The following is a 22,371-nucleotide window of genomic DNA, read 5'->3' as shown; positions in this document are numbered from 1 at the left end:
AAAATGTTTGGACTTTGGGTACAAACAAGTAATGTTCTAAAGCCTCCTTTTGTTTAAATTTTTCAATTTAATAGACTTTCAAAACTGAGGTTCATTTCATACTCCCTCCTTTAAATTAGGGAAGTTATTTATCAAAGTTATGTGGTTTTGATTTCAAATTAAATTAGGTGATAGATGTGCGAGGGGGTGACCCGCAGTTTTTTCACATCAGAGGCCACATTTGTGTACCAATTATTTAATTCACTATAGAGAAGATGAAAAATGCATTGCATATACTTGGAAAGCTGGCATTTTTCTGTAGAAACTTTTAAAACATGTTCTAAATGTCACGGTTGCTTTTTAAGTTTATGGTTGCACATTAAGATAGTATAGAAATCCACTTACTGACTTTTCTGAGCCAGAACTGACTTATGACCAAAAAAAATCTCCATTTTCATCATTGTGTATGAAACAAATGCTGTAAACATCTTATTCCTGTGAGTTAACATTGTTTTTGGTTTGTAGCAACTGACTAAGTCTGAGAGTCCACTTTTTAGGTAAATAAGTCAATTTGAATAACTTGGTATTAATGTGGCTTTAATTCAATTTCAGTTTTAATTAGAAAACTCTTTTCTTAGTCTGCATCTAGGCTAAAGTTCATTCTTTATCTCACAAACAGTGGGAAATAAATGAAGCTTTTAGGCAGGGAGAGGTCATGTGAACAGAACCATATTTTGAAAAGGTCATTCTCATTGCTTTGTGGAAAATGGAATGGAAGGGAACAAAAGTGGAGGCAAGGCGTCCATTTAGGAGGCCAGTGCAGTAATCCGGGTAAGAGATGATGGCTTGGATAGCGGTGTTAGCAAATACGGAAAGATGTCCCAGAGATATATAGGAAGCAAAAATGGCAGGACTGGTAAGGAATTTCTTGTAACCGGTGGTTAAAGGTGTCTTCCAAGTATCTGAATAACATGGCTGAGTAGATGTTCTTGTCATTCACTGAGATAGGACATCCTGAAAGAGAACTAGATTTGAGGGACAGAGAGAGGATCATGGGTTCAATCTCCTTTTACATGGCTCTGTGCCTTCTTGCACTGGGTTCTTTACCACATAAACTCCCTCTAATCTTTCAAGGCTCAGTTCAGAAGTCACCTGCTCTTTGAAGCCTTCTCAAGCTTTTCTTGGGTAGGAAAAAAATCATAACTTCTACTGTATCCCCACAGCATTTTGCTCATGCTAGTTTTATGACATTTACCACATTAAATTGAGTGAATACATGATTGTCTTTTTGGCTATAACATAAATTCCTTCTGGGTAGAAAAGCCATATCTTGATCTTTATTGTACCTGCTAAAATCTTTGTTATCTGGACCACTGCCTGGCACACAGTAGGTGCTTGCTGAATTGAACTGAAATGCACTGCACACCAAGTGGGATGACTCTTGTGAGCATGATCTAGTTCTAGTTTTACTAGAAAACTGCATTGAAATAATGTATGCTATATTGCATTTGTATTATAATAAAGAGATGAGAAGTTGAATTTGCTTTTTAGTTAGAGCAGTGGAGGAAATAGCCAAAACACAGGTTTTAATCAAAATTTCTTGTATGCCTTCTACATGCTGAACACTTGTAGGCACAGAAGGGAAGCGATCTTATGATATGTATGATATGCTCCCTGACCTCTTAGCAGTTCATGACCTGATATAGGAAAGAAGAGGGCATGTTGCAATAGTTTCCTATAAAGAGAATAACCAGTGTTCCTCAAGGAAGCAGTTCATTTAGTGAAACACAGGTAAACAGTGGGGGCCTGGAAACAGCAACAAAAAATGTTCCCTTTCAATGTGTTAACACCCCACAGAGGATTCTAACAGTCCCTAATGTTTGTTTGTTTAATTAAAAACCCTTTACTTAAGGAACAGAAGGTCAACAAGCTAGAAGCTCAGCTGTTAGTCTGTTGTTGGAGTTTAGTTTGTTGTTTTAGAAAATTGACCTTCAGTTATCGGGACAGTTAAGTGCTGATCTGAACTACGGCAGCTTCAAAGTGACTGGATCTGTGGTTTTGATCCCTTTTATTTTTGGTCACGAGCTGCCTTGGGAACCTGAAAGCGGTGGACTCTCTTCTCCCAAGTGATACACATCCACACACAATTATGCACTTCATTTTGAATGGGTTTCCCTGAGGCACTTCTAGGAACCCTGGGGGGGAAGAACCTTCTAGGTTAGCGGAACGTTGAGCCCATACACCTTTTAAAGAGAGGTTAGTAGTAAATCCCCATCTGTCGTATCGTGCTCTACAACTTTGGCTTTTTCAGTCACCCTACCTAATATAATGGACATTTTCTCACATATGGAGACCATTCATGTATAAATTTAGATCTTTAGGTTAAGAAACATTTCTTTCTTTCTGGTTTCTGGTCTTCTTTATTAAGACATGTAGAAAATACAACTTCTGGTGATTTTAAAATTACCTAGTCCTTGAGCTTAAGGTATCAGTGAGAAAGAAGGTCTTTGTGATTTGACAATTGGCCCAAGAGTTTTCTCCACCTGCCCATGTACAATTTAGCATTGAAACCTTTACCTATTACCAGTTACCAAAGCGCAGGGTGGTGTGTTGTTGATTAAAATGAAAGCCCTCTATGACCCAAGGTTATGTGTATACCTCAGCTGTCACAGAGGTGGGAAGCGGTGGTAGGGACAGAATTACACTTGTGGTGATGATCAAGATTCCAGAGGTTAGCTCAGCCAAAGGAATTAATTAAATTAGTACATTCACTCATCCAACTAATTTATTGTCTACTTTATGTCAGGCATTGTGCTAGGTGTTGGAGAAAAAGTAATAAAAAGACAGATGAGGTCTGCCCTTATAGATCTCATTGCCTATTGAGGGAGGAACTTTAATTAAATTATGCACACATATAATTATTCACTGAAACGAGTGTTATCAGGGAAGTATAGGATGATATGAGAACAGATAACAGGGAACATAATTTAGATCGGGTCGGGGAAAGCAAAGCTGTGGGACTAGATGGCCCAATTGGAATGCTCCAGGTGAAAACTTCACTCCTGAAAAGAATGTTTATATACTCTACTTCTAAGTACATGCTTATTCATATATATGAGGTTTGGATTTTAACATGCTTTCAAAGTGTTGTGATAATTTGGAATCATGAGTCATTATTATTAGTATTTTTCAAGTTTCCTTTCTAATAATTTTCCTTTCTAATAATCTTTTTTTTTTTCTTCTCCCCTTACAGTATACACTTTGGAATTTCCTCCCAAAGAATCTGTTTGAACAGTTTAGAAGAATTGCAAATTTTTATTTTCTCATCATTTTCCTTGTACAGGTAGGAGCTCCATTAGAAACTTAATTTCCTTAACCAAGTTTCAATCCATTTCTAACCTTAAAATGCCCTGTGATTAGGGCTTCCCTGGTGGCGCAGTAGTTGAGAGTCCGCCTGCCGATGCAGGGGACACGGGTTCGTGCCCCGGTCCGGGAGGATCCCACATGCCGCGGAGCGGCTGGGCCCGTGAGCCATGGCCGCTGAGCCTGCGCGTCCGGAGCCTGTGCTCCGCGACGGGAGAGGCCACAACAGTGAGAGGCCCGCGTAACGCCAAAAAAAAAAATGCCCAGTGATTAAAAAGTTGTTTCCGGGCTTATTATAATAAGACTTGTTAAAGTACTAATATTATATTTTAAGATATATATGATTTTACATATTTCTAAAGTAGCTCTTTTACTAGAAAACTCTAGTAAAACATCTAGTCTAGTCTGCATCTCATACCACATGCTCTCTTGCCGCTGGCTTCCTTTATTTTCTTACAGGTGCCACATGCCCTCCTACCATAGAGACTTTCTATACACCCTTCACTGCACCTGGAAGGCCCTCGCTTCCATCTAGTTAACGTCTATTTACTTTTCAACTCTCAGTGTCTCACTTGTTTTAATATCTGGTTTTCACTGTAAGCTGCCAGCTCTATGAGGGCAGGGACTTTTCTCCATCTTGTTTAAAATAAAGCAGCATCTCTAGAGCCTGGCTGGTAATAGCACAGAGGCTAACAGAATGGTGCTCAACAAATAGATGGTAAATGAATGGATGTATTTCAGTCAAGGGGTTAGTTCAAGCTGGGATGAAAACTAAGCCTAAATTTAGAACTATTTTCTTAAACTTACAGCTATGTGGATTGCTTTTGTTTTAATGAAAGTTAACATTCACCCTGCTACCGGAGTATGTTTTGTCTGCATTTCTGTCCGAAATGTTTGTAGCATGTAAGTGCTGCATATGAGTTAATGGCTTATTTTCATTTTACTTTCAATTTAATTTCTTTACCTAGGTCACAGTAGACACACCAACTAGCCCAGTTACCAGTGGACTTCCACTTTTCTTTGTTATAACTGTTACAGCCATCAAACAGGTAAATTGCTAATTTACAATTATACTTGCATTTCAGTCCTGTCTGATTTGAATTTCATTGTCAAGGGTTCTTTTTTACATTTATATCGAGTGGGTATCCTTGATGAATTTAGTTTATATTTATTTGGTTCTTATTGAAAACACATGAAAATGATTGTAAGGTGCATCTTTAATTTCTTTGCTCCTTTCTTCCTATCTGTGTGTGTGTGGGGGGGGGGGAATATAACCCTAAAAGGAGAGTAAGTAGAAGGTGCAGCTCAGTGGGGAAGTGTGAGGTGAATTTTTAATGTGCATTACATTTTTCATTGTGCTATATCTGTCTGAAAAATTCCCATTCTTGTGGACTTTTAAAATTGCTGCCTATAGCAAAGAACTCAAGAGCATACTTGAATTTCTTACTTTAATTTTGTTGTCTTTCCTGATGCTGCTGAAGGGGGTCATGGGTAGAAGAGACTTTTATTCTTGTTTCTTGTCAAAGTTCATACCTGCCACAGTTTATGATAGTGCCTTTGAAAAATTCCAGATGAAATAGAAAATGGAAACAGGAAACTGGAGGTGAAGGGGTGGGTTAGCAATGTTTATCATGTAATCGGAGAGTCCATAGGACCTGACAGATTACAAGGATACTTTTAGACAGTACTTATCAAAAGTACTTTAAAAAGTATCCCCCAAAACTTCCAAACTGTTTGCTTAACAATATTGGGAACATGGTTATCTTTCCTCTTGGGTTTATCTGGTCTTCTATCTTGCTTACCAGGTACTGCAAGAATATTTTATCAAGTGTCTGGTTGCTAAATAAAGACTTTTGGAATGTTATTTCCTTAGGCTGTTAGGATTATTTTCTTTAACATCATAGAATTGCTGGTTCCAAGAATAGCCTGTATGGTTTTCAAAAGCTCGTACTGATTCAGTTTACTCCCAGTACTAGTTCATGTTGGGGCCTTTCTTTCCTCACTGACATCACAGAAGGTACCATATGAAGTGATAGCCTAGCATTGCCATAAAGGAGAGAAGAGGAATGAATATATAGCAGCTGAGAAAAAAAGGGGAGGCGATCAAGAGATTTTTCACACAGTTAGATTTGAAAAGGTACACTCATTATTATAAAGAAAGAAAGCAAAGTGATGTAAAAAAAGAAGGAGATCATGCTAAAACAAATGAACGTCCTCCATCCTTAGTTCTTTTGGCTTAAATTTACTCTAGACCAAAGGAAGCCCAAAGGAAAATGAACTCTGATTACTTCTAACTCTAAAAAATGAACAACAATTTGTATTTTCTTTTGTCACCAAGTCAGTGGAGAAGTTTAACCGTCGTTCTCTAAAACAACAGTTTTAGATAGATACTGTTCCAAAATAATCCTCCTTGCCTTTTCTATTCTCTGTCCCTGGGGAGGAATTATATTTCCTCAGAGATGATCACTCCAACAGTCTACTATACAAGAACATATTTAAGTGATTCGGTCTATAAGAAAATAAAACTTTTTTCAAATTAAAGAGTAGAAAAAATTAACATTAACTTGAATAAGAGCAGAATTAGAAAAATAAATCATAGTCCTTCACAATTGAAGAATGCCTGTTTTTATTAATACTTATCTATAGAATGCAGGAACCTTTTAACGCAATAAAGCTATAAGGGATATTTTGAAGGCATATCTTAGTTTTTGCTGCAAAAATTTACAGTGTTGCCTCTTTAGCATTCTGAGTTGAAATTAATACTGTAAGTATAAATACCTGCTGGTGACTCAAAGAGGGTTATAGAAATTTATTAACAATTTTATTTCATTATGTGAGCTTGATCATGTCCTTATTTTTATCCTTCTAGGGATATGAGGATTGGCTGAGGCACAGAGCTGACAATGAAGTCAACAAGAGCACTGTTTACATTATTGAAAATGCAAGGCGAGTGAGAAAAGAGAGTGAAAAAATCAAGGTATTAAGTTTTGTAGTTCATTCTTTTTCAAAATTACAGTAAGAACACATCATTTTAAAATGTACAATTCAGTGGCATTTCGTACATTCACAGTGCTGTGCAACCATCAACACTGTCTAGTTCCAGAACATTTTCACCACCCGGAAAGGGAAACCCCCATAGCCATTAAGTAGTCATGCTGCATTCCTCCCTCACCCAGGCCCTGGCAACCACTAATCTCCTTTCTGTCTCTGTGGGTTTACCTATTTTAGATATTTCATATAAATGGAATCATACACTATGTGGCCTTTATGTCTGGCTTCTGTCACTTATTGTTATGTTCTTACGGTTCATTCATGTTGCGGCATGTATCCGTACTTCATTCCTTTTGATGATTGAATAATACTCCATCATATAGCTATACCATATTTTGTTTATCCATTCATCAGTTGATGGACATTTTAGGTTTCTTCTACCTTTTGGCTATTAGGAATATTGGTAGTATGAATATTCATGTACAAGTTTTTGTTTGAACACTTGTTTTCCATTCTTTTGGGTATATATGTAGGAGGAGAATTGCTAGGTCATGTGGTGACTCTATGGTTAACTTTTTCATGAACCACCAAACTGTTTTCCACAGCAGCCGTATACCATTTTATATTCCACCAGCAACGTATGATAGTTCTAAAGTATTGTTATTTTTTAATATCTCAGGCAATTTAATTTTTTTATCCAAATTAATCATTGTTTCGTATTACCCAATAATAGTCCTGTCGATAAAATTTTAGACTTGTCCACATCAAATAATATTTTTTGTTCCCAACAGATTTTATTTTAATTAATAGTAAGCTTTACTTTTTAGAGCAGTTTTAAGTTCACAGCAAAATTGAACAGAAATTATGGAGTTGACATACACGCCTTTCTCCACACAGGTGCAACCTTCCTCATAATCATTATCCCCCACCAGAGTGGCATATTTGTTATAATCAATGAACCTCCAGTGGCACATCTTTATAACCCAAAGTCCATAGTTTAGATTAGGGTTCACTCTTAGTGTTACATATTCAGTGAGTGTGAACAAATGTATAATGACCTATACACTATAGTATCATACAGAATCATTTCACTGCCCTAACCATCCTTTGTGCTCTGCCTATTCACCCCTCCCTCCAACCCGGGTCACCACTCTTCTTTCTACTGTCTCCATAGTTTTGCCTTTTTTCATAGTGTCATGTAGTGAAAATCATACAGTATGTAGCTTTTTCAAATTGGCTTCTTTCACTTAGTAATATGCATTTAAGTTTCCTCCGTCTTTTCATGGCTTGATAGCTCATTTCTTTTTGCACTAAATAATATTTCATTGTCTAGATGTACCAGTTTATTTATCCATTCACTTACTGAAGGACATCTTGGGTGCTTCCATGTTTTGGCAATTACAAATAAAACTGCTGTAAACATCCATGTGCACGTTTTTGTGTGGACATAAGATTTCAGTTCATTTTGGTAAATACCAAATAGTGCGATTACTGGATCATATGGTAAGAGTATGTTTAGTTCATAAGAAGCTTCCAGACTGTCTCCAACATAACTACCCATTTTGCAGTCCCATAAACAGTGAATGAGAGTTCTGTTACTCCATATCCTGGCCAGCATTCATTGTCAGTGTTCTGGATTTTGGCCATTCTGATGGGTGTATAGTGATATCTCATTTTTGTCTTAATTTGCAGTTCCCTAATGACATATGGTGTTGAACATATTTTCATATGCTTACTTGCCATTTGAATATCTTCTTTAATGAGGTATCTATTAGGTCTTTTGCCCATTTTTTTATCAGATTGTTCATTTTCATATTGTTGAGTTTTAATAGTTTTTTTGTGGTTTTTTGGTATATTTTGGGTAACAGTCCTTTATCAGATGGGTCTTTTACAAATATTTTATCCTAGTCTTAAGGTATTATTTATTTATTTTTATTTTATTGTGTTATTGGGATAAAAACACATAATACTAAATTTACCATCTTAACCATTTTTTAAAAATATTTATTTATTTATTTATTTATTTTTGGCTGCATTGGGTCTTTGTTGCTGTGCGTAGGCTTCTCATTGTGGTGGCTTCTCTTGCTGTGGAGCACGGGCTCTAGGCGCATGGGCTTCAGTAGTTGTGGCTCACTGGCTTAAGTAGTTGTGGCTTGCGGGCTCTAGAGCCGCAGGCTCAGTAGTTGTGGCTCACGGGCTTAGTTGCTCCTTGGCATGTGGAATCTTCCTGGACCAGGGCTCGGACCGTGTCTCCTGCACTGGCAGGCGGATTCTTAACCACTGCGCTGGCAGAGAAGCCCTTAACCATTTTTAAGTATACAGTTCAGTAGTGTTAAGTATATTCACATTGTTGTACAGCAAACCTCTAACCCTTGGTACACACTTTTCTATTTTCTGTTTCTATTACTTGGACTACTTTAGAGAGATACTTCCTGTGAGAAGGAACGTATAGTATCTGTCCTTTTGTGACTGGTTTATTTCGCTTAGGATAATGTCTTCAAGGTTCATTTATGTTGTGGCATATGACAGGATTTCCCCTTTTTTTTAATGCTATGTAATACTCCATTGTATGTATATACCACACTTTCTTTATCAGTTAATCTGTTGATGGACATTTGGCTTCCTTCTTCCTCTTGGCCACGTGAATAACACTGCAGTGAACACAGATATCCAAATAATTTTCCAAGATCTTGCTTTGAATTACGTTAGATATATACCCAGAAGTAGAATTTCTGGATCGTATGGTAATTCTATTTTTAATTTGTGCAGAAACCTCCATACTGTTTTCCATAATGGATGCACCATTTTACGTTAGCGTCTAGACTACACAAGGGTTTCAACTTCTCCCTGTCCTCTTGAGCACTTGTTTTTTTCTGTTCTTTTGGTAGTGGGCATCCTGATGGGTATGAAATGATATCTTGTTTTGGTTTGGATTTTCCTTTCCCTAATGATTAGTGATGTTGAGCATCTTTTCATGTGCCTATTGGCTATTTATATATCTTCTTTGGAGAAATGTCTGTTCAAGTCCTTTGCCCATTTTTTAATCAGGGTATTTGTTTGTTGTTGAGTTGTAGAAGTTCCTTATATATTCTGGATATTAACCCCTCATCAGATATATGATTGGCAAATATTTTCTCCTATTGTTGATTTTTCACTGTTGATTGTTTACTTTGGTCATGTATTCTCATTTTCTAATTTTGATCTTTGTCCTGTGCTTTTGGTGTCATGTCCAAGACGTCATTGCCAAGTCCAATGTCTTGAAGCTTTTTCTCCATGTTCTTCTGGGAGTCTAATGGGTTCAGGTCTCACATTTAGGTCTTTCATTCATTTCAAGTTAATTTTTGTATGTGATGTAAGTTTCCAACTCTGTTAATACTTTTTCATATAGATACCCATTTTTTCTAAAACCATTTGTTGAAGAGACTGTCCTTTCCCTATTGAATGGTCTTGGCACCCTTGCTGAAAATCATTTGGCCCTATGTGCAAGAGTTTATTTCTTGGTTCTCTATTCATTGGCTTATGTATCTGTCTTTATGCCAGTCTTAATTTCTGTTGCTTTGTAGTATGTTTTGAAATCGGAATGTGAGACCTCCAAGTTTGTTCTTCCTTTTTAAGATTGTTTTGGCTACTCAGGGTCCCTTGAGATTTCATATGAATTTTAGGATTTTTTTTTCTATTTCTGAAACAAATGCCATTACATTTTGATAGGAGGTCCATTGGGTTGTAGATCACTTTGGATAGTATAGACTTTTTTTTTTTTAATTTTTTAAATTTTTGGCTGCATTGGGTCTTTGTTGGTGTGCGCCGACTTTCTCTTTTTATGGCAAGTGGCGGCTACTCTTCGTTGTGGTACGCGGGCTTCTCATTACGGAGGCGTCTCTTTTTGCGGAGCACGGTCTCTAGGCACGGGGGCTTCGGTAGTTGTGGTGTGCGGCTCAGTAGTTGTGACATGCAGGCTCTAGAGCGCAGGCCTCAGTAGTTGTGGTGCACTGGCTTAGTTGCTCCGCAGCATCTGGGATCTTCCCAGACCAGGACTCAAACCTGTGACCCCTGCATTGGCAGGTGGATTCTTAACCACTGCACCCCTTGGATAGTATAAACATTTTAACAGTATTAAGTCTTTCAGTCCATGAACATGAAATGTCTTTCCATTTATTTGTATTATCTTTGATTTCTTTTAGCAGTGCTTTTGTAACTTTCAGTGTACAACTCTTTAACTTCTTTGTTTGAGTTTGTTCCTAAGTATTTTATCGTTTCTGATGCTATTGTAAATGATATTCTTAATTTCCTTTTTGGACTGGTCATTGTTAGTATATAGACATGCATCTGATTTTTGAGGATTGATTTTATATCCTGCAACTTTGCTGAATTCGTTTGTTCTAACTTTTCTTTTGTTGGTGGAATCTTTAGGGTTTTTTATATATAATATGTCATCTGCAAACCAGGATAATTTTACTTCTTTTCCAATTTGTATACCTTTTTTGTTTCTTGTCTAATTGTTCCATCTAGAACTTCCAGTACAGTGATCAATAGTAGTGCTGGAGTAGACATCCTTCCTTTGTTTCTGATCTTAGAGGTAAAACTGTCAGTCTTTCCCCATTGAGTATGATGTTAGCTGTGGACTTTTATTATGTTGAGGTCATTTCCTTCTCTTCCTATTTTATTAAGTGTTTTTATCATGAAAGGGTGTTTTGTTCTGTTTTGTTACTTTATTTTTTTATTTTTGGCTGCGTTGGGTCTTTGTTGCCGTGCGCGGGCTTTCTCTAGTTGTGGCGAGCGGGGGCTATTCTTCATTGCAGTGCGCGGGCTTCTCTTGTTGCGGAGCACAGGCTCTAGGCGCACGGGCTTCAGTAGTCGTGGCACGCGGGCTCTAGAGTGCAGGCTCAGTAGTTGTGGCGCACGGGCTTAGTTGCTCCACGGCATGTGGGATCTTCCTGGACCAGGGCTCGAACCCATGTTCCCTGCATTGGCAGGTGGATTCTTAACCACTGCGCCACCAGGAAAGCCCATGAGAGGGTGTTGAATTACGCCAAATGCCTTTTCTGCATTGATTGAGATGATCATACAACACGTTGTTTATGCATTGCATTACATTGATTGTTCTTCATATATATATCCTTGGATCCCAATGATAAATCCCATTTGGTCATGGTGTACGATCATTTTAATGTGCTGTTGATTTTGATTTGGTAGTATTTTAAGATTTTTTGTATCAGTATTCGTTGAGGAAATTGGTCTGTAGTTTTCTTGTAGTGTCTTATTATGGAGATGGTATCAGGGTAATGCTGGCCTCATAGAATAAGTTTGGGGTTGTTCCCCCCTCTTTGATTCTTTAGAAGAATTGGGAAACGTTGTTATTTCTTCTTTAAACGCTTGGTAGAATTCTCCAGTGAAGTCATCTGATCCTGGGCTTTTCTTCTGTTTTTGCCTGGGCTTTTCTTCTGTTTTTGATTCCTGCTTCAATCTTCTCATTAGTTTTGGATCTACTCAGATTTTTTATTTCTTCATGATTCAGTTTTAGTAGGTTGTATGTTTCTAGGTATTTGTCTATTGGCATATAATTGTAGTAGTCTCTTTTAATCCTTTTTATTTCTCTGCCATCAGTTGTGATGTCTTCTCTTTCATTAGCTGTTTGCATCTCTCTTTTTTTCTTAGTCTAGCTAAGGGTTTGTCAATTTTGTTAATCTTCTAATTTTGTTAGTCTTCCAGAATTGTTTGTCAATTTTGTATTATTTTTTAAAGAATGTTTCTATATGAATATGGATTAAATTATAGAACCTAAAGGAAATCAAATCCTCCAGAACAAGGGAACAAGATATATGGAACAGAAAGAGAAGAAGGTAGGTGAAAATACCATTCCAGAATGATTCAGGGCTGTGGTATGAATTCATACAAAATGATACTCTCCTCCCTATACTTTATCAAGTATTATCACTGCTGAATTATTTATTAAATACCCGGAATTCCAGGCATAAGTTGTCCATATCCCCAGCAATAAGTAAATTGTCTTGCATCTTCTCATAGTAATGATTGGAGGAAGGCTACAGAGTGGGAGGGTTACCCAAGTTTGACATAAAATGTCTTTCTTCCACTCTTTTTTCTTTTCTCTGTTCTCTGCATCCCAGAGGGGAGGACCTTGTGATTAATTAGAGTGGTTAGGATCTGAAGTTTCCAAACCAGACGTAGAAACTCAGCTTTTTGTTCACATAAGAACCAAAGGCAACATAAATGATTCATAGCATTAAATCTGTTGCTCCCAGGGCACGAAGTAAAATTGCAAAACAAGTAATAAAAGTCTCCCACAACTCTCCTTTTCTCTCCTTTCCTCTTTCTGTTTTTGCTGTCACCCCCACTGCCTTAGAAGGACCCCCATCTTCCACCTTTCCTCACCAGGCTACTTTTCCTTGAGGCTGACCTCAACCAGGTATAATCTGAATTACATCAGTTGATGCTGTTGTGTGAAATGCTATTTGATTGAGCCCTTTCTGGAGTATTTGTGTGTGGAAAGAGATGCCTATAAACTAGAAGTGTCCAAGTGTTTGATTGCTTGGCTGGGGAGTATGGGGACTCTTGTTAAGCAGGAGAGTGACTTATTCTGTATCCTCAGTGCATTGGGAATTTTTTGAAGGGTTTTTCAAAGCTAGGGGGTGACTTGATCTTACTTTTTAAGAAAAGACAACTCTGAAGAGTGAGCACAGTAGAGGAATGAGCACAAGTAGAATGAGGGAAACCCGTTAGGTGGCTACTGCCATAGTATAAGCAAATGATGATAAGAGCTTATATTAGAATGATAGTAGAAGAGATAATAACAGTAAAAATAGTTGTTAACATTTATATGTTACATAAATATGCCAGGCACTCCCTTTTACGTTCTGTTAACTCATTTAATCCTTACTTTACAGCAGTCCTATGAAACAGGTACTTTTGTTATCCCCTCTTTACAAATTATGAAACTGAGGCATAGGGTGGTTAAGAAACTTGTCCACAACTAGTAAGTGGGAAAGCTGGGATTTGAATTGAAGCAAGTCTGGGTATGGCATCCATGCTCGTAAGCACAACTTTGTCCCTCCTGTCTCGTGATCAAAATAAATGTATGTATTCAGGATGTTTTTTGGAGAAAAATTGTGGACTTACTGATGTATTCCATGTAGGGAGGGAGAAAAAGAGCAAAATAGAATAAAGATAGCCTCCTTGATTTTGGCCTGAGCAACTAGGTGCATTAAATAGTGCTATTAAACGAAATGCTGGTGCTAGGGGCTTCCCTGGTGGTGCAGTGGTTAGGAATCCGCCTGCCAATGCAGGGGACATGGGTTCAAGCCCTGGTCCGGGAAGATCCCACATGCCGCAGAGCTACTAAGCTGGTGCGCCACAGCTACTGAGCCTGAGCTCTAGAGCCCGCGTGCCACAACTACTGAAGCCTGTGCGCCTAGAGCCCGTGCTCCGCAACAAGAGAAGCCACCGCAATGAGAAGCCTGCGCGCCACAAGAAAAAGCAGCCCGCACTCGACGCAACTAAAGAAAGCCCGCGTGCAGCAACGAAGACCCAACACAGCCCAAAATTAATTAATTAATTAATTTTTTAAAAATGCTGGTGCTATTAAATAAGCTGGAGAAGAATAGGTTTGGGGGAAAAGATGGGGATAAAGGGAAATCAGGAATTCAGCTTGGACCATGTTAATTTTTTTTTTTTTAGTATTTATTTGTTTGTTTGTCCGCAATGGGTCTTAATTGAGGTGTGCTGCGGGATCTTTGTTGTGGCATGCGGAATCTAGTTCCCTGACCAGGGATCGATCCTGGCCCCCCTGCATTGCGAGCAGAGTCTTAACCACTGGACCACCAGGGAAGTCCCAGGCCGTGTTAATTTTGAGATTCCTATTAGGCAGCCACATGGAATTGTCAAGCCTGGAGCTCAGAGATGTTTTAGGTGGATATAGAAATTTGGATGGAATCACATAAAACATAGAGAAGAGAAACAGGCCTTGAGGAATTCCAATGGAAAAACACAGGTATTTGTAAGGGAAAGAGTATGGGTTTTGGCATTAGAAATATTGGAAGAGTTTCTTCAGGTTTACTGATTATTTCCTTTGTATCCAGTATGCTTATAAGCCCACTGAAGGAAATCCTTACCTCTGATACCATATTTTTCATTTCTAACTTTTCCAATTGCCTTTTTTTGGGAGTTTCCATATTTATGCCCAAATTCCTCATCTGCATGTGTATGTTGTCTACCTTTTCCAGTAAATAGTTTAATATCTTAATCATAGCTATTTTTCTATGCCTGTTTCATAATTCCAAAATCTGAGTATTTCTTTTTTTTTTTTAAATTTATTTAATTTATTGATTTTTGGCTGCGTTGGGTCTTTGTTGCTGCACGCAGGCTTTCTCTAGTTGTGGCTAGCAGGGTCTACTCTTTGTTGCGGTGCACGGGCTTCTCATTGCGGTGGCTTCTCTTGTTGTGGAGCACGGGCTCTAGGCACACGGGCTTCAGTAGTTGTGGCACGTGGGCTCAATAATTGTGGCTCACGGGCTCTAGAGCGCAGACTCAGTAGTTATGGCACACGGGCTTAGTTGCTCCACGGCATGTGGGATCTTCTCAGACCAGGGCTCGAACCCATGTCCCATGCATTGGCAGGCAGATTCTTAACCACTGCGCCACCAGGGAAGCCCCAAAATCTGAGTATTTCTGAGGCTGGCCCTATTGACACCTTTATCTTTTGATGATAGGTCATTTTTGTCTTGGTTTTGTGCATCTCGTTTCTTTTAAATTGAATTTTGGGCAGTGCATGTAAAAGAATGCTGGAGACCGAGGCAGGTAACCTGTATTTGTGGTCTGTAGTGGGCACACCTATTCTGTCAGCCAGCCCATCAGTGTTGGGGGTTGAGTCAGTCTGGTAAGGAGTTGGCTGGCTTTGGATTTTGCTGTAGCGGTTGATGCTTTCAGTACACCACTGGACTTTAAATGCCTGCAGTGCTGGGCTGCCACAGGGGTTTTCTCAGTGTTCCTGTTCCATTCTCTGCTTTCAGCAGGTCCTACATTCCTGAGACACAGTGAATGCCTCTCTCTATGCCCTTTCTCCTCCCCCAGTGGTAGATTGCTCTTTCTTGGGGTTCCTGGTGGGAACAGACTGGTTTCTTGGTTCTCCTACTCCATCTCAGTATTAGGCAGGTTTTAGGCTCTATCTCCCCACTAGCAGTAGTTACGTTACCCTGAGACTGTGCCCGGGAGGGTTTCTTGCCTTTCTCTTAGGCACAGATGGCTTTTACCTCATATGAGAGAAGGGTCCACAGTTGTAGCATATTTTGTGTCTGTTCCTCCACAGCAGTCATTCACAACCTGTATGCCTGTACCAGTGAGGAAGGCTCTTTTAGGCCTCCTGTCCTCATGCTTTCTCATGAGCACTCAGTGGATGCCTATAGAGGAGAACTGATATGTGCTTATGGTCTCCTCTTTCCTCTCAGGCTTGCAGAGATTTGAAACTGTCACGTTGGCCCTTACCAAGCCTTTTACAGTTGGTTAAAAATCTAGTTATTGTCTTCCTAGGCACTTTTATGGCAATCGTCTCTTCTTCCTGCGCGTTGTCAATTGTGAAACAGTTTATTTCTCCTCTCTCTCCTCAGAGGGACTTTTCACCCTTGAAATTCAGTTCATTTGGTTGCCCTGCAACCTCAGCTCTCTGATGAACTCCAAAAATATATGATTCTGTTGATTATCTGGCTTTTTCTAATATTTATGACCAGGGATAGTGATGTTCTCTTGTGGCTTTGTACATGCTAAGTGGAAACAACTCTAGAGTTGATTGTCTAACTGGACCATGTTTTTCCCTTTCTTTAAAAGTCCTTTCCCAGTCTCCCCTTGCCTTCAGGGTGAGGCCTAAACCCCTGACCCTGACCTGTCAGGACTTTTGTGATCTGGCCCCTGTCCATCTTACCAGCCTTAACTTGCACTCCAGGTTCAGGGATCTTTTCATATCTGAGTGAATCATTATCAGTGTTGTAGAAGAAATTCTGTTTGTGGTTTTTATTTATCAGTGCCTGAGAATCATGTTCTGTTCTTTAATGAGTGTTTCCTTCTTCTAAGATGCTTTAGGATTTTGTTTGTTATTTTTCTTCTGTGTATTTAAGCATAGATTGTGGCTTTGTGTAAGCAACAGAGGTGTTTGTGTATGTGAGGAAGGAAAGATCCAAGAAAATAAAATATTATTTACAAATTAGTTCCATTATTGATGCTGTTGCTCTTGGCTACTGATTAAGATTGGCAAAGAAAATAAAATTGTTCCTGAATAGATCTTGAAATCCTCATCTTCATCTGCCAAATTGTGTGTAGCAATTGGAAGGCAGGTGTGTCATTTGTTAGTTCAGCATTTCACAACCAGTGTGCCAGAGTTGGTGAGCCAGATATTGTGACTCTCTCCTAAAGTGGGTTGTCTTCCATCACCAGCAGCCTCCTCCCTTTATCTGGAAGTGCTGTACAAAAGGGTTACTTATCATTTTCTGTGTGTGCCACGACATGGAAAATGTTGGAATGCACTGGGCTGGATAATTTCTTACATCCTTCTAAAAAAATTTTATGACTATTCATAAGTTGGAAGTAAAGCAGTTGTAGGGTATTAGTAATAATTATAATTAGCAACTATCAGAGGGTGACTATATGCCAGGCATGTTACGAAACACTTTACCTGTATCCTCAGTTCATACTTCAGCCAATCCTATGAGGTAGTTGCAATCATCAAAGACACTTAACCTAAGGTCATATAGTTAAGTGGCAGAGCTGGGACATAAAGTCAAGTAGTAAAGATCTGCATTTTAATCATCATGATTTATTTCCTACATTATTAAATTATGCGCTAGAAATGGTTCGTGGTTTCTTCTCTCATGTTTTTCCTCTACTTGAGCTTTGGGTACTTGCTCATAGCGGGTGCATTGTTGGAAAATGACCTATTTGAAAAAAGTTTTTTCCAAATGTTATGGGTAACATAAACACCTCTCTAATTAAGTGAGATTTTCTGAGCACTGAAGAGAGAACTATGACCCAAAAATAATAGCTGTTATCCTTGGAAGGCAAAGCATTTTGAAATATTTATCTATGATGCAGAGTGGGAGTGTGGCTGACCAGTGTTCATGAAGTGCTCAAGTTAGGGTGTGTAGATTTTCTTGATTCATTCATGAAATGATAATGGCCATTCTCTTATCAAACACCAATGCCAGAAACAACAGAGAGCAAAAGGGTCCCTGGGTGCTGAAATCATTTGTTAGAGATTAAAGTTCAATACTAAGGTAATCTAAAAGCATCCTAAGTCATTGTAACCTTAAAGAGGATTCTGAATGTTGAGTGATATTCTTTCATCACCTTTCACATGGTATAGGATGCTGAGACAGTCTAAGCCCTAGAGGAGGAGAGGTCTTTTGCTGCTGTTTCGACTTTCGTTTGAGGTATAATGAATGCTTTGTTTGGAATTCAGAATATTTATATTTATTTTTCTCTCTATGCTAGGTCGGTGATGTAGTAGAAGTACAGGCAGATGAAACCTTTCCCTGTGATCTTATTCTTCTATCATCCTGCACGATTGATGGGACCTGTTACGTTACTACTGCAAGTCTTGATGGGGAATCCAATTGCAAGGTAGTGGAGATTAAACCTGGCCTGAACATCTTGAGCTCAGGACAGTTAATCTTACAGCACTCCATCCCACTGTCCCCAATCTTTTATCTTATTTTTTCCTGTTTGTGTAGGTTTTGTATTTGAAGACAGCTTTTATATAACTGTCTTTGAACTTCTAAGCAAATACTCAACTTTGGGGGAAAGGGTGGTGTTGGGTGAGGAAATCCACACCCCAAATAAAAGCCACCACATTTTTTTTTTTTTTTTGTCTGCGGTACGTGGGCCTCTCACTGTTGTGGCCTCTCCCGTTGCGGAGCACAGGCTCTGGACGCGCAGGCTCAGCGGCCATGGCTCACGGGCCCAGCCGCTCCGCGGCATGTGGGATCCTCCCGGACCGGGGCACGAACCCGTGTCCCCTGCATCGGCAGGCGGACTCTCAACCACGGCGTCACCAGGGAAGCCTGCCACCACATTTTTGATAGCACTGTTTGCATTTCATATTGACATTAACCCATTCAATATTTTATTTAGGCTTTTAAAAATGAAAGTAGTCTTAGGCTGAAACTATATAACTCTGAAAATAACTTCACCCTAAGGTACTCTAACCTTACAGTTTGATCTGTTTTTATTTTTAAAGTGATGACTATCTTCTTGAAAAAAATGTTTATTCCTGGCATATAGAAAATCTAACCTGGAATGGCTTGATTACTTTTTAAAAATACCTTAGGGTGTAGTTTGGCAAATATTTGCTTTATTTCAACTAGGAAGAATTATAAATGTGTTAGAGTAAATTTGTTCAAACTGGAGGATAAGATACGTCCCTGGTACTATCCGGCACTGTCAGTTCTTGGCTATCATCCAGAGCTTCACAGGGCATGAACATGTATCCTCTATATGCTGCCTTTAAGGAAGAATACTGATGTGCTCACCTCTCTGTGTGTCCTTGAGAGCTTTCCTCTGCTTGTTTATTCCATCTGGAGTTGAGGACCAGGACTCAGTATGTGGGAAAGGAACTTAAATGCCTGTTAGATAACTAATTTTTTTTCTTCAGGGGCATGGTGATGAACTAGTCCCATTTAAACTATTGAAAAACAAAGTTGTATTTGAGGGAATGTCAAGATAAAAATCGAGAAATCTACCTAAAGATTTCCTAATAGGGAAAAAGTTGCTTAGAGGCAGAAAACTTTCAAGTGGTTTCATTTTCCAATTAAGTTGATCTGATAAATCAGCTAAAAGTACATAGGTTTTCCAAGTCAGGAGATAGTTTTAAATGTAGCTGAGGCAGATCCATAATACTCTCCAAAGACTGTGCAACAGCTTTCCCTTCAGCGTAAGTGGTGCAGTCTTTGAATCTGCGTCAGCCCTTCTTTGATGATTTATAAATGGGTTCATTGGAGCCTGCTTTGAGTTCTGGGTCAATCAAGTAAGTACATAATATACATTAGTAGAATATTCTAACTGACTAAGGCAAGACACATCATCTCCCAGCTCCTTACATAAATTGTAGCCACTCGAAGCATTTTCAAGATCATTAATTTTGCTATTTGTATAATGGAAACTATTGATGAATTTTTTCTTTCTGTTAGCAAAAATGTTAGCATTCTTATGACCAAAAGGGTTATGTTCAATTCTTATGTGTATGTTAACATCACCATACACTATGGTGAGCAAAATAATAGGTCTCAGTTCTATAAATAGGAGAAAAAAATGCATTAAATTTTTCATGGGGTTTTCAGTTAATTATATGCATGCTGCAAATGGAATTCTCTCTGCTGTCAGTATCAAGAAGAGCTTTTAGTTTTCTCATTATCTTTGAAATCCCTTGCAGCAGAGTTATCTTTCTAATTATTTGTAATATATTTTAAGAATACCATCACGTTTATTTAGTTGGAAATGTACATCAATATTTGTATCATTCTGTCAAAGCCTCTTACTAAAAACATAGTGTTCATGAAATCAGGTGGGTATACGATTACACTTTTGGGGGGGCGCTGTTTTGCTTTTTCTTCTGCTTTCATCTAGACACATTATGCGGTACGTGACACCATTGAACTGTGTACAGCCGAATCCATTGATACCCTCAGAGCAGCAATTGAATGTGAACAGCCTCAACCTGACCTCTACAAGTAAGAATTACCTGGTTTCATTTTACTGCTGTCTGATGGATTTGCTTCTCTTTGCCACCAGTATTGCAAAAACACCCACCATTTACCAGCCTCCTTGCATTTGTGTTTTTATGAGCTGTTCCTTCCTTCTGGCAGGCAAATGAATCAAATCAGCCTTGTTCACTACCAGCCTAAGATAAATCATTGTGGGCCCAGGCATCTTACTTGTGGTTTTTCTTTTATTATTATTTGTAGACATGACCATCCATCACATTTTAAAATTATGTAATCCCGTAAGGCTGATCTATCAAACTCATGCATTAGCCAGAGTTAATTAAAACAAAAATAAACCACTTTATGTGTCATCCAACATTAAAGAGAGAAGGAGATATGGAGCCATGCAATTAGTAGGCACTTTGTCCTTTTTTATGAGGATCATGATGAACTGAGTATTGTATATAGGCTGTTTCTTGTCCAAAGTAAACAGTTAAGTTGAGGGAGCAGTGAAATGGTGTGATTTCCTCTATTTTGCTATAGTTAGGCTTTCTGGAGTAGATTTACTCATTCACAGTCATTGTGGGTTATCAAAAAATTTGGTATTTGATTTTTAAGACTGGTTACTTTGGTTGATTAGAGCATGGTGTTAATGAGGATAGAATAGTAGGTTTTATCCCCAAGTGGGCCAATTAATTATATTCTATTCCACCTTTACAGATGGTATCCATCACCCATGCCAGCCATCTGGTTAATGAATGCTGTTGGTCATAATAGGGGACCAAATGGCGGGATGTGGCTTACAACAGTGCCCAGTAGTGGCATGTACTACATGAATAATACCCTCCCTCCTTCCCATCATTCCTTCTTTCCTTTTTCCCTTCTTCTGTACCCACCTTGATAGTAGGAACTTAGAATCACAAAGCAAAATAGCTGTTCCCCGCCTTTAGGGAGCTCACAGTTTGCAAAGGGGATAAAACAGTAAAGCTAGGCTTACAGTACAGTGAGATAATAAAGGTGAGTAGAAGGCCCATAGACTCACAGAAAAGGGAGTGACTGATTTTGCCTGAGTTAGACAGTAATATACATCCTTGCATATTTATAGGGTAACTCCTAAATTTCAGTTACCTTAAATATGAAGGAGATTTTTAGTGAGGGAAGGTTATTCCTAATTTCTCTAGACTAGATTGAGTACCCTTGGTATGTGACTTCAGAATACCTTGTACTTCCACCACCCTCGTGGTCATCACTTACATTGTAATTGCCTGATTGTTTTAGGGCAAGGAACACATTTTTCTTGCTTATTAGCAAGCATAGTAATGGTGCAATTAATACATGGTGAATGAATGAGCAGACCTTCATATTTTGTGTGTTTAGTAATAATCAATTTTTCTGAAAAAATTCTAATGTAAGTTACAAAATACTCATAACATTCTTGTTAAGGAGGATTTAGAGCTTTTTACCCTATTTTTCAGAAATGTGATTACCATATGCATAGCCATATATCTGATCACTTGGTCAGATCAAGCTCAATATTCAGATCAGCTGCAAGACAGTTTGGAAATTTCCAAGATGGTGATCAAGTGTTCCCTAATGCCGGTGGTTCTCAAACGGTGATCCCAGGCTAGCAGCATCAGCATCGCGGGAACTTGTTGGAAATACAGATTCACATTCTTACCTGAACTATAAGCTTGGGGATGGGGCCCAGAAATCTGAGGTTTAAGAAGCCCACCAGTAATTCTGATGCATGCTCAAGTGAAAGAACTACTGAACTAATGGTTTTAAAAGTTGTTTTAGCACCAGAAACCTTTCTTCACATGAATGTGAAATAGAAACCAATTATTTATATGAAGTATAGCTGAGAGGGGTAATGTGTGCATGCACGGTGCCAAGTAGATCTTGAAAATCAATTTAGAGTCTTTGTTCACATTCTTATAATCCATAATATTTTTAAAATTAGTTGAAAATGTTACATACCATATTGGTTCAACTTAACTTTTTTTTATAAAGAAAGACAATAGGCTTTCGTAGTTCATTGTCTTATCTCTTCTTGCATTTTTTGTATTTTGAGTCATTCCCATATTTGGGGTAAATAGGTTTTATTTAGATATAGAAGACGTGTGCTGTTATGTTCTTTTTGCAGGTTTGTTGGCCGAATCAGTATCTATAGTAATAGTCTTGAAGCTGTTGCCAGGTTAGTTTATAATTCCTTTAATCTGTCCTTTTGGGGGAAGCAATGTTTCTCTTTTAAGCCCATTAAAATAGTTGAATACTTTCCTCTATAGAAAGAGATGTAAAGGTGAATAACCCTGGAGTAACTAGCCACTAATGGGTCTTAAGT

General features: G+C 38.5%; 1 protein-coding gene across 7 annotated transcripts in view; it reads left to right on the top strand.

Annotated features, from left to right (window-relative positions):
* The window catches only part of ATP11C (ATPase phospholipid transporting 11C), a 169,088-nt gene that overhangs the window by 77,705 nt on the left and 69,012 nt on the right, over positions 1–22,371 (top strand). For 6 of the 7 annotated variants that reach the window (XM_007100306.4, XM_007100305.4, XM_028482383.2 and 3 more), the window contains exons 3-8: positions 3,233–3,322; positions 4,311–4,391; positions 6,212–6,319; positions 17,824–17,952; positions 19,954–20,057; positions 22,174–22,224. In XM_007100306.4, coding sequence (XP_007100368.1) covers positions 3,233–3,322; positions 4,311–4,391; positions 6,212–6,319; positions 17,824–17,952; positions 19,954–20,057; positions 22,174–22,224 — 563 coding nt within the window. The remainder of the gene's footprint in view (positions 1–3,232; positions 3,323–4,310; positions 4,392–6,211; positions 6,320–17,823; positions 17,953–19,953; positions 20,058–22,173; positions 22,225–22,371) is intronic. The other variant, XM_007100307.4, reaches the window with a different exon arrangement.

The sequence above is a fragment of the Physeter macrocephalus genome, chromosome 21 (assembly GCF_002837175.3).
Source record: "Physeter macrocephalus isolate SW-GA chromosome 21, ASM283717v5, whole genome shotgun sequence".
NCBI lineage: Eukaryota > Metazoa > Chordata > Mammalia > Artiodactyla > Physeteridae > Physeter > Physeter macrocephalus.
This window is presented reverse-complemented; position numbering and strand designations above follow the sequence as displayed.